General features: G+C 43.6%; 1 protein-coding gene across 1 annotated transcript in view; it reads left to right on the top strand.

Annotated features, from left to right (window-relative positions):
* Positions 1-13,492, top strand: part of LOC142490646 (cytospin-B-like) — a 230,046-nt gene that overhangs the window by 56,655 nt on the left and 159,899 nt on the right. Inside the window, exon 2 of the mRNA XM_075593064.1 lies at positions 10,910-11,059. Within this exon, the coding sequence (XP_075449179.1) occupies positions 10,913-11,059 (147 nt within the window). The 5' untranslated portion in view covers positions 10,910-10,912. The remainder of the gene's footprint in view (positions 1-10,909; positions 11,060-13,492) is intronic.

Raw genomic sequence — 13,492 nt, 5'->3', positions numbered from 1 at the left:
GCAGGAGGCCTCACCTCGAGCCGGGGGGCAGCGGGGGGGCTCCCGCCCTGCAGGAGGCCTCACCTCGAGCCGGAGGGCAGCGGGGGGGCTCCCGCCCTGCAGGAGGCCTCACCTCGAGCCGGGGGGCAGCGGGGGGGCTCCCGCCCTGCAGGAGGCCTCACCTCGAGCCGGAGGGCAGCGGGGGGGCTCCCGCCCTGCAGGAGGCCTCACCTCGAGCCGGGGGGCAGCGGGGGGGCTCCCGCCCTGCAGGAGGCCTCACCTCGAGCCGGAGGGCAGCGGGGGGGCTCCCGCCCTGCAGGAGGCCTCACCTCGAGCCGGGGGGCAGCGGGGGGGCTCCCGCCCTGCAGGAGGCCTCACCTCGAGCCGGAGGGCAGCGGGGGGGCTCCCGCCCTGCAGGAGGCTTCACCTCGAGCCGGTGGGCAGCGGGGGGGCTCCCGCCCTGCAGGAGGCCTCACCTCGAGCCGGAGGCAGCGGGGGGGCTCCCGCCCTGCAGGAGGCCTCACCTCGAGCCGGGGGGGCTCCCGCCCTGCAGGAGGCCTCACCTCGAGCCGGGGGGGCTCCCGCCCTGCAGGAGGCCTCACCTCGAGCCGGAGGCAGCGGGGGGGCTCCCGCCCTGCAGGAGGCCTCACCTCGAGCCGGAGGCAGCGGGGGGGCTCCCGCCCTGCAGGAGGCCTCACCTCGAGGAACATGCTGCCGACTGCAAGGTAAGCAGCTCTCCCCCCACACCCCCCCATTCCTTCATTGCCAGCCTCAACCCTCCATACACACACACACACACACTATATATATATATATATATATATATATATATATATATATATATATATATATATATATACATACATACATACACATACACATACACATACACATACACAGAGACACACACACACACAGAGACCACACACACACACACATGTAGGCGCACACACACATGTAGGCGCACACACACACATGTAGGCACACACACACACACACACGCACACACACACATGTAGGCACACACACACGTCCACAGACACACACATGTAGACACACACACACATGTAGACACACACACACATGTAGACAGACACACACGCACACACACACACACACACACACACACCTATACAGACACACGTATACACACACACACACGTATACACACAGGCACACGTAGACACACAGACACACGTAGACACAAACAAACACGTAGACACACAGACACACCTATACACACAGACACACACCTATACACACACACACACACACACCTATACACACACACACACACCTATACACACACACACACACGTATACACACAGACACACACGTATACACACAGACACACACGTATACACACAGACACACGTTTACACACACACACGTTTACACACACACACACACGTACAAACACACACACGTACAAACACACACGTACACACACGTGTACACACACACACGTAGACACACACACAGACGTAGACACACGCACACACACGTAGACACACACACGTAGACACACACACGTAGACACACACACACACGTAGACACACACACACACGTAGACACACACACACACGTAGACACACACACACACGTATACGCACACACACGTATACGCACACACACGTAGACACACACACACGTATACACACGCACGTAGACACACACACATGTACACGTAGACACACACACACATGTACACGTAGACACGTACACACACACACATGTACACGTATACTCACACACATGTACACGTACACACACACATGGAGACATACACACACACATGGAGACATACACACACGCACATGTACACATACACACACGTACACACACACACACATGTATACATACACATAATGTATACACACACACATGTATACACACACACATGTATACACACACACACACATACACACGTGTATACACACACAAACATGTATACACACAAATGTACACACACACATGTATACACACACACACACATACTATGTATACACACAAACGTGTATACACACGTGTATACACACGTGTATACACACGTGTATATACACACGTGTATATACACATGTGTATACACACACATGGAGACATACACACACGCACATGTACACATACACACACACGTATACATATACATAATGTATACACACACACATGTATACACACACACACACACGTGTATACACACACATGTATACACACACGTATACACACACACAAACATGTATACACACACACAAACATGTATACACACACAAATGTACACACACACACAAACATGTATACACACACAAATGTACACACACACACATGTACACACACACACACACACACACATACTATGTATACACACATGTGTATACACATGTGTATACACACACGTACACATGTATACACACACACACACAATATATACATACACACAATGTCTACACACACATGTGTATACACGTCTATACACACATGTGTATACACACACATGTGTATACACACACGTACACACACACACACACGTACACATGTATACACACACACACACACATACAATGTATACACACAAACATGTATACACACACACAAACATGTATACACACACACGTGTATACACACACACGTGTGTATACACACACACGTATACACACACACACTATCCCCAGCAAAACCACATCAGCACACCACTATCCCATGCCCCCCCAGCACACTGGCATTCTCGGCTCCCCGCCATTCCCAGCCCCCATCAACACCATCAGCACCCACACATCGGCACCTTTGCACCTCCCCCATCGGCACACCCACATCCGCACCCCCACATCCGCACCCCCACATCAGCACCAAACCCTCCAAAATCAGCACACCGATACAATCACCATCAGTACAGCCACAGCAGCACTACCACCGCACATGGGCCGCGTTGACCACTCCTCACCCAAATGCCACACCCACACCACAAACATCCCGGGCAACGCCGGGGCTCTCAGCTAGTATATATATATATATATATATATATATATATATAAGACACACAGATGAAAAGAACAAAGGCAATCCCCTTAGTAGCACTCTAAATTACACCTAAACTAATCTATAAGATAAAGATGGTTAAAAAGAAACAGATGCTCCGCCAATTCAGAAAAAATGAACAAGATTTTATTGATTAAACAACAAGACACACTAACTTAAAAACATAAAAATACTAAAGACAGCCTATGAAAATATATATGTATCAAAAATATAAAGAGAGGACTACTAATCAAACACTATCAGTATTACAAAAAGAAAAAAAACTAAATTGTGTCTAAATAAAGTTTAAATAATGACAACAAAGTAGTTTAGTCTAACATAATAGGCAATACAAAATATATTCCCACTGACATATGCATGAAAGAATAATAAATCATTGCGTTGGAAAAAGTATATAGTCAATGACTCAGTATATAGCCAGGAAAAATTAGTATGTATACCAAAAACAGAGGGGAAAAAAAGAGATAAAGCAACCAGGGAAAAATAATATAACAATAATAATAGTTATACCCTGAACAGCAATTCCCCAAAATGAAATCAATGAGAACTGATGCAGCAAATAAAGAAAAATATGACTAATAAAGACATATTAGCAAACAGAGTCATACATATTGAAAACACCACAAAGCGCAGCACTGCAAGGACAGGTAATGCCCAAACAGTAAGGAGGGTAATACTCAGCTGCAGCTAGATTGTGTAGAGTTTGTGTCCATATTGATTGTACAGGATGTGTTTCCAAAGTCTGCTTATAACAGGAACAAAAAATAAAGTCCAAAATGCTGCATCAGATCCATCATAAGTGAGGGACTTATGATGGATCTGATGCAGCATTTTGGACTTTATTTTTTGTTCCTGTTATAAGCAGACTTTGGAAACACATCCTGTACAATCAATATGGACACAAACTCTACACAATCTAGCTGCAGCTGAGTATTACCCTCCTCTTACTGTTTGGGCATTACCTGTCCTTGCAGTGCTGCGCTTTGTGGTGTTTTCAATATGTATGACTCTGTTTGCTAATATGTCTTTATTAGTCATATTTTTCTTTATTTGCTGCATCAGTTCTCATTGATTTCATTTTGGGGAAATGCTGTTCAGGGTATAACTATTATTATTGTTATATTATTTTTCCCTGGTTGCTTTATCTCTTTTTTTCCCCTCTGTTTTTGGTATACATACTAATTTTTCCTGGCTATATACTGGGTCATTGACTATATACTTTTTCCAACGCAATGATTTATTATTCTTTCATGCATATGTCAGTGGGAATATATTTTGTATTGCCTATTATGTTAGACTAAACTACTTTGTTGTCATTATTTAAACTTTATTTAGACACAATTTAGTTTTTTTTCTTTTTGTAATACTGATAGTGTTTGATTAGTAGTCCTCTCTTTATATTTTTGATACATATATATATATTTTCATAGGCTGTCTTTAGTATTTTTATGTTTTTAAGTTAGTGTGTCTTGTTGTTTAATCAATAAAATCTTGTTCATTTTTTCTGAATTGGCGGAGCATCTGTTTCTTTTTAACCATCTTTATCTTATAGATTAGTTTAGGTGTAATTTAGAATGCTACTAAGGGGATTGTCTTTGTTCTTTTCATCTGTGTGTCTTATATAGTTTTCACTATCCCCTAGCACCATCAGGCCCTATTTAATTTATATACTGACTTTAATTGGGGTATATATTTTATTTTACCCTTATAGTTAGTTTTATTAAAGGGCTTGAGTTAACCTTATATATTATGTGTTGAGCAACTTCTCCTTCTGTGTGTTATATATATATATATATATATATATATACACACACACGCACACTGGCATAGCTAGATATGTGCGGGCCCCCAGGATATATATATATACACACGCGCACACTGGCATAGCTAGATATGTGCGGGCCCCCGGGCAAACATTTTGTCATGGCCCCATTAATATTAATACTAACTGCAATTTTTTTCTCCCTTACCCCATCCTCTCCCCGATCCTCTCTCTCATCATCCCTCCTCATCTGCATCCCCCATCATCTCTCCTCAGCTCTCCCCCTCATCACCATCAGCTCTCTCACTCATCATCATCACCATCATCAGCTCTCCCCTTCATCATCAGCTCTCCCCCTCATCATCATATCTCTCCACATCATCAACTCTCTCCTCATAATCATCAGATACCATCATCATCATCATCATCATCATCATCATCAGATCTCCCCCAGTCCCCCTCATCATCATCAGATCTCCCCATCATCATCAGATCTCGCCCTCATCACCATCATCATCAGATCTCCCCATCATCATCAGCATCAGATCTCCCCCTCATCATCATCCTCATCATCATCATATCTCCCTCTCATCATCATCATCAGATCTCCCCCAGTCCCCCTCATCATCACCATTATCAGATCTCCCCTCTTTATATCCCCCCCCCCCTCCTACTTGTGCCTACCTGTGGTAATGGAGACTGGCGGGGGGTGATGGTATCTGACGGCGGACCCCCGGTGTTGAAGCATAAACCGGTAGAAGAATCAGCAGTTGTTACACAGGCAGAGCAGGACGACAGGGGAGGAGCACGCTCCAGCATCAGACACCAGAAGTAATAAAGACTTCTGGATCAGACTGCTAGAACACATTCCTCCCCTGCCGTCCTGCTCTGCCTCTGCTGATTCTTCTACCGGCTTATCCTTTAACACCGGGAGCCCGCCGCCGCATACCATCACCCGCCTGTCTCTACAGGGGGAGAGTGGGCCCCCCAAGAGCACGGGCTGTAGCTACGCTCCTATATACTGCACCAACACACTTTATTCGAGCAAATACCCGGTATGTACCTGGCAGATACCTGGAATGCGCCGCTCCTCACCTCTGACAAGCCCCGTTGCGTTTGCCTTCCCAGCCTGGGTTCATGCCTGGCTGACGGGCGGCTGATCTGTTAAATGATAATGATTAGGATTTAATAGGCTGCAATGCTTCGCGTGTCTACCAGATGGCATAAATTCATGAATTGTAATGCAGTATATATATATATACTGTGCAGTATTGCAGCCAGCGGGAATAAAATGCTTCAATCGCTGCCTGGAAAATACCTCAATGCACTCGGGCAGAAAACAGTCACAAACCTCAATACACCCGGGTATACCCGAATTCGTGGGACTAGCCGAGCTCGAATAAAGTGTGTCGCCAGTGTATATATTTGAAAGCAACGGGACTTTTCTTTATGATAAATCTGTGCTGTTTCTTTTACACCCCCTTTGTCCCAGCATAGGAGCTGGGGAATTTTGGCTCCCAAACTTTTTTGTATTGAACCGGCCCTATTTTCTCCTTGTAATCTTGAACAAGTCCCTCTGGGCCATAAGTGGTGCTATTGTGATGAATAAGACATCTTCTAGCTCCACAAGGCACCTTACAACTGATTGAAGTAAACCGGCTCAAAGGGAGGATTCCGGGGGCAGAAGGCGTCTTATGGAGTAGCACCGCTTAGTAAACATGGTCCTTTATCATTCTGTGCATAAGGCGCCAAAATTAAATTCCAAGCTCCTTGGGGCGGGAATTCATTGTAACTGAGAAATGTTATTATTCTACTGAAAGTGGTTGATAATATATGTTTTCTGTGGGGCCTATTCACAAAACAGAGATAAGCTTATTGAACTTTCAAATCAATTTTGTCGCTCACTTTCGATGACGTCACATCCTTTCCAAAAATGGACTCTGTCACATGGTTTACTGCAACCAATGAGATTGGGGATATGCCATGTGATGCCTCACATGGTATATCTCATAATCCGATTGGTTGGAGTAACATGGGATGGCAGATGTCTTGTTTTTGGTGACATAATTTAAAATGTATCTCAGGAAGCAGTGGGTCCCCAATGCTGAAATCAATGAGGTTCAGCTCAGGAGACCTCCTGCTCCCACACACTAGTTTTAACAATTATATTGGAACTGTATGATCGCCTGTAAGAGCCGTGCATGTAGACGCAGCTTCTCCATGCAGCTCTTTCAGGCTGCAGTTTCAATCAGTTGCCAATCGCCAGGATTTATAGCGCGAATTTATATCGAACTTTCAAAAACTGGTATTTTTTCTTAGTGAATACCATTTTTACCAACATGTTTTAGTGCGCTATAAATCAATGGAAAGTCGTTCTGCAATGCACTGATTTTATCACCGTTTAGTGAATAGGCTGTTTGTGATGTTCAAAAGTTGTGTTCTATTTGTTTTCACATTAATACATAATAATGATTTACCATAAATACAAACCAAACATAAATATTAAAGCATATAGAGATTTCACTACGAATACAATAATGAAAACAATCCTATTAACATACTAATATGTTAATACTTTTTTTTTTTTAAATAACGCAGTTACAACACACACACAAAAAAAATCAAATATATGATCTACATACAGAAAGAATTGGTAGTTGAAGAAGCACACATGAGCTTTTCTGTAACTTAGCTTACTCTGTATTTAAGGCTTTGTCCATAGTAGTGCAGCCCGCGCTCCTCCGCGCTGACGCTGAGGCTCACCTGCTCAATCAGGAGTGATTTCATGGACTAGCAGGCGAGCCAGCGTGCGCAATCGGGAGGCGGAGCTATGATGTCACGGGGTCAACAGGGGTCACAGCGCCGGCGTCAACGTCACGCTGCTTCACCCTGATTGGATGTTGGCAGCCACGTGACGTCCTCAGCGCGGTCTGAAAACATTTTCTTCTTTCGGATGAAAATCCTTGCGCCTCAGCACGCCTGCGGACGCTCGCGGGAGCCCCCTCTCAAGACATCCTCATTGAGGAGCGTCCGCACGGCTCAGCGCTGTCGGTCCTTCTATGGACGCAGCCTAAGACATCAGAGCAGGTACAAGCATAGCGTGACGTTTCAGGCCAAGCTGGTCCTTTCCTCGGACCATACACTTTACTCTTTATACTAATGATCTACATACAGTAATGTCATGTCCTGTTTTAATTGTAAAAAGTTCCTTTAGATGAGTTGGTAACATCATTCTCACCCCCCTCCCCCTGTCTGGAAGGCATCTGTTACTTACTTTATGTGCAACCAGATTAATAAAGCTTGAATCAAAACTAGCCAGCTGCAGACTCATGCAGACGCATTCATGTTCAATTCCTCACATAAGATACATGTTATTTTGACAGTACGTGTCTTTTCTAGTTCTTTATTGGACCCAGATTTATAATGTTACTTTTGCTGGCTTTCTGAAAGGAATTGGTGGAAGATTGGGTCTTAAATGCGAAGACACGCTTTGATGGTAAAGAAGACGGGTCCTGGAGACCTTTAGAATGACGTATGATGACTGCATATACTGTATATATATATATATATATATATACAGTGGTCGACAAATCACCAAAAAATCTACTCGCCCAACAAAAATATCTACTCGCCACCTAGTACCAAACGTGTGATGCCTGGGCCAATAGAAGCTCGCCACGATGTTAAATCCACTCGCCCGGGGCGAGCAAATGTATAGGTTTGTCGAACACTGTATATATATATATACACAGTACAAGATCATTAGGATTTCTATTGCTATTCCCAAAGTGTGTAGAGTTTATCTGCCAGCTGCTTTCTGACTCCCATTTGAAATAGTCCAGATGCTTTCAATTCCACCTAATGAGTATAGATAAACTAGAAGCAAGTTTCCATACAGAATCAAAGACCAAGAAATGGGGCTGGTTTGCCAATTCAATGTCAAAGAAGGTGAAAGCCGAAATAGAAAAACCTCTTTGAAGACACCAACGTTACTCTGTCCGCATGGAGGGAATAATGTTTGATAGTCCCAATAATAACAGGCGATATATCTCACCACAAATCTATAGGATTCAAAAATAAATCAATAAGCCTCACACCATGACTGCGAAATAATGACCAACAGATTAGTGATATATGCTCTCCAACGCTGGATCCTTCCAATTCTTATAAGATATCATTTCCAGAGGTACAGGATAGGGTGTTCCCCTCCTTTTTGAACATGGATCAATAAAGGAATATTTTTTTATATACTACTTTGGTGACCCACTCCATTGGCTGTGCGCAGGTTTTTTCTTTCTTCTCCTGTGAATAATGACATCAGCCATAACAGTTTAAGAGCCACATATTATTACCCAAATGGGGAGGGAAGAGGGGCAGTTTTCAGTTTTGGTTTTAGATTACAGATTGACAGTGAAAAAAATAAAGGAGGAGAAAAAAAAGCAGTATGTAATTTAAGGGAATTGAGGAGACCGAAGAAACAATCGTTGCAAACAGAGCAAAAACAAGACAATAAACGTGTGATGTAACAAGCTTACATTTGAGTAAACACGGGTGTATGTATTTACAGTAAAGGATCAGGGAAACAATGTTTTGAATACTTACCTAGAAGACAATTAATGTAATAACCCCCGTAATGTGAAATGTTTTCCTTTCTGTATCAATCTCATGAAACTTTCCTCAATAAAAAAAAAAATACTTAAATAAAAAAAGAAAGAAAAGACGCTTCCTGTGATGTGCTAGTTGGAATGTAATGGGATAGATGGGTAAAACTTTTTTCTTTTCAAACCACTGTATGCTGTTAGTGAAGGAATGTGATCCAGGAGACGAAGGGATAGCCAGAGCTGTGTGAGGATCCAGTAACGCAACTTTGCTTTGCAATGCCTGGCTGGTCCCTCAGGCAGGGAAGGGGTTACATTAATAACATTACAGAGACCCTATGAAGGGTTTGTCCCTTATTCTGTAAGGTGTGATAAACGCAGATGACGTGATGTCATATCAAAACCCCCATTAAAGTAATCTGCGCTATCACACCTTACAGAATAAGGGCATTTGTTCCTAAAACAATCTTGCAGATGAAAACATTTTTGTTACCAGCCCACACCTGCTTCATTATTGTTATTGTTTATTTGTAAAGCGCCAACATATTCCGTAGCGCGGTACAGTGCGACATCAATTACCGTATTGGCCCGAATATAAAACGGCCCCACACACATAATGCGACCCTAAGGTTTTGAAGGTGTTCTTCGGAAAACTGTACTCGTATTATATGCGCAGTAATGTAAAAACATAGCACTATATTCGGGCCAATACGGTATATGAACAGAATAACATACACGTAAGGACAGACCAGCACAAACAGATACAGAAGATAATGGGGGCCCTGCTCCTGAGAGGTTACAATCTAGAGGGAATGAGGGACAATGTTGAAACAAAAGGTAAAGAGCTGCTCATTGTGGGACAGAGTATGTCTCAGGATGGGGTAAGATGCAGCCGCACAGCTGGTTTGGGGGTGTGCATATTAGGGGGTGATAGCATGGGGTTATTCAGTTATTTCATTATTACTATTACCTGTACTGTATGTCTCTCTCTCTCTCATACGCTCTCCCTCCACTCCCCCACCTCTCTCTCACTTCTCTTTCACTCCTGCCCTCTCTCACACTATTGCCCCCCTTCTCTGTCTCCCTCCCCTTTCTCTCCTCCTCTGCCCCCCCTCTCCTTCACTCTCAGTCACCCGTCTCTTTCTTTCTTCCCCTCCTTATCGTTTCTCACGTTCCCCCTCTCTCTCGTACTCCTCCATCTCTCTCTCACTGTCTCCCTCCCCTCTTTCCCACTGTCCCCCCTCTCTTTCTCACATAGCTCCTTCACTCACACACTAGTTCTCCCCCTCTTTCACACTCACCCCTCTCTTTAAAACTCCCTCCACGCTATATATCCTCTTCTTTCAGAACCTCCCCCCCCCGGCCTCTATTTGTGGAGCAGGATTCCAGTCTGAGAGAAGATGGATCCTAAGTGTTCTCATGAAGCTGATTTTGCAATATAAGACCACTGGAAAGATGAATTCATTATCTCATAAAATAACCTCTTCTTCTTTTCCACTTGCTATGTGTGCTTGACTAATTTCTCCTCCCTGTAGGGAATGAAGAGTTCTGCCCGCTCTTTGAGTGCATTAACCAAACAAGGGAGCCATGGAACAGAGAGAGCGAAAGCCATTCCCGGCACAACCTTTGGAATGAAGACATCCAGATCAACTAATTCCCTTTCTTTCGAGTCCCGGCTCAGCAAGGTAAAAACAAAGAAATTGTGCTCCGATAAAAATACTTTACATCTAATCAGCAAAGCTAGTGCTTTCTGTCATTTCATGTTTTATAGAACGGCAGGTTTTAGGATTTTACAAACATGAGAAGTAACTTGATGTCTCCCAGTGTTGGATGGTTTCCTTTTTTTCTCTCTGTATTACAGCATTTTTGTGCATCTTGGCTTTACTTGGTTTTTCCATTCATATTGGCATTTGGTAAAACTTATAACTGGGTACTCACATAGGCAACCCGGTAAGAGAATCACTATGGTGGTCTAGAACCGTTGGGAACGGGCCTGTTGTCCCTGATACGTTGCCCCTCTTGACTTAATATTGTCTCCCCCCTTTACCTTCCTTTTTGGATTTTTGTTCTTGTTTTCTCTCCCCCCCCCCCCAAACCCTCCCTCCCCCTGTTTTATTTCCTTTTTGGCTTTGTCTACCCCAGTGTGACCCATTTTTTACCAGAATCCCTTGTATATTTTGCCATTGTGTTTGCGCCTGTCGGTCAGCCATTGCCTGGTTGTGAGCTGAGCTTTGTATTGCTTTTTCAAATTTTACACTATCTTTCTGGGTTCGTTTGAGCTCACATCTTTCATCTGTTTACCTGTGTGTGTGTGTGTGTGTTTGTATACGCCACACATTGTGTCTGTTATTATTGCTAGTTTACAATAAAAGATTTATTCCGATTCACTTGCCTCTCTTGTTTGCATGTACTTGTGTGCGGGCTCCCTACCTCATTTTTTGTCTATGAGAATAAACTTAGGTTACAAACATAGTACTGCTTGGTTATCGTCACCATATGGCCCGGTTTGGAATCCCCAGAGGAGAGGCTTGGAAGCCACTAAGATAACCACAAGGAGGTAGAACCAAGACCCCGCAGAGACACTATACATGGAAACTATTTATTTCCCACCTTTGCAACTCAATCAGTATCTCTTATCTGCCAGACTGTGTACAAATGCTACAGAAGTGGTTACTTTGGATCACTAGACATAGAATATTTTGTACATTATGGGTCATACTGTATTTACTAAGCAGTGATATACCATAAGACACCTTTCTGGTGATGAAAAACACCTTAATTCCCATTCACTTGAAAATGCTGTGAGGAGTTCTCCAGCGCCGAACGTTGTCTGATGGCTTTGCACTGCTTAGTTAATATGGCCCGTCATTTTGTTAAAGTTGCAGTCCTGCAAAGTCCTTTTCATCAGTATAAATCTGATTATCTCACCAGTGTGCCATCAATCGGAAGTATAAGCACGAATTACGTGTTTGTAAACACAATTGTCGTAATAACTGTGTCTGTGCATAATTGTTTTGATGTTCAGCTAGTTTAATAAAAAAACTGTTTTGATTAAATGCTTTTGATGGACAAATTAGGTCAGTCTCTCTGCAGCACCTAGCAAAAGTGCCTTGTGAAAAGACACATGTAAAAGACACATGTAGCACTGTGATCAATAGGAGACTTTACACAACTTGTTTACACCAGTTTCGGTATCTATTGCAAAGAAACTTGTTTTGGTTTTTAGTAGATGGTACAGTGCGCTACTATAGTGATCCTCTATTATCAGTGTAAATAGTTATTTACCCATAATACACCTATGTGATATGGTAATAAAACAAGAACCTCTAAAGTTGATAGGCGTCTGCAGCTGTTTAAAGTGTGGAGTGGCTCAACACCCCTAGACAAAGTGAAACAAGAGAAAAGACAGAGCAAACGCAATAGTAAAGTACATTCAAATTATATTGAACAAATGAAAATGTCTAATATCTGCGTACATCAAGTTAGAACATATCAAGCATGTCATGCACTCAGGCATAGGTTACCAGGCACCGCTCGCCGTGGCCATCAGGAACACTCCTTCGCAGGGCCACGCAGATGTAGTACAGCTGTACCCTCAGAGTGGATGTCTGTATATTATGAAGCTGTTCTCATGTCGACATCAGGGAACTTCCCTCTGGCATATGGAGAACCTCCGTCCAGCTGGTCGGAGACGACAGTGCGGGAGCAGCACAGGCCGCCGTACAGCTCACAACTCAGCTTCTCTGTGCAGTTGCGCGACAAGCCGCAAAGTGATGACAGCCGTCAGCTGTTTACGGCGTCGCTCAGAATGGCAGTGGGCACCCGTAGAGTCTCGATTACCCGTAGATAGTTGGAGTCTCTCGTAAATCAGTAATCTTACGCGTTTCGTAGCCGAAGCCACTTCCTCAGGAATCCCTATGCCTGAGTGCATGACATGCTTGATATGTTCTAACTTGATGTACGCAGATATTATACATTTTCATTTGTTCAATATAATTTGAAAGTACTTCACTACTGCGTTTGCGCTGTCTTTTCTCTTGTTTCACTTTGTTTTGGTTTTTAATGTTTATTGGAAGTCAGGTGGAGCGGGCACACAAACACTGAGATTTCAGTTCCTG

This window comes from Ascaphus truei, chromosome 3 (assembly GCF_040206685.1).
Source record: "Ascaphus truei isolate aAscTru1 chromosome 3, aAscTru1.hap1, whole genome shotgun sequence".
NCBI classification, from domain to species: domain Eukaryota; kingdom Metazoa; phylum Chordata; class Amphibia; order Anura; family Ascaphidae; genus Ascaphus; species Ascaphus truei.
Note: the sequence above shows the minus strand (reverse complement) of the source record. Positions and strands in the feature narration are given on the sequence as shown.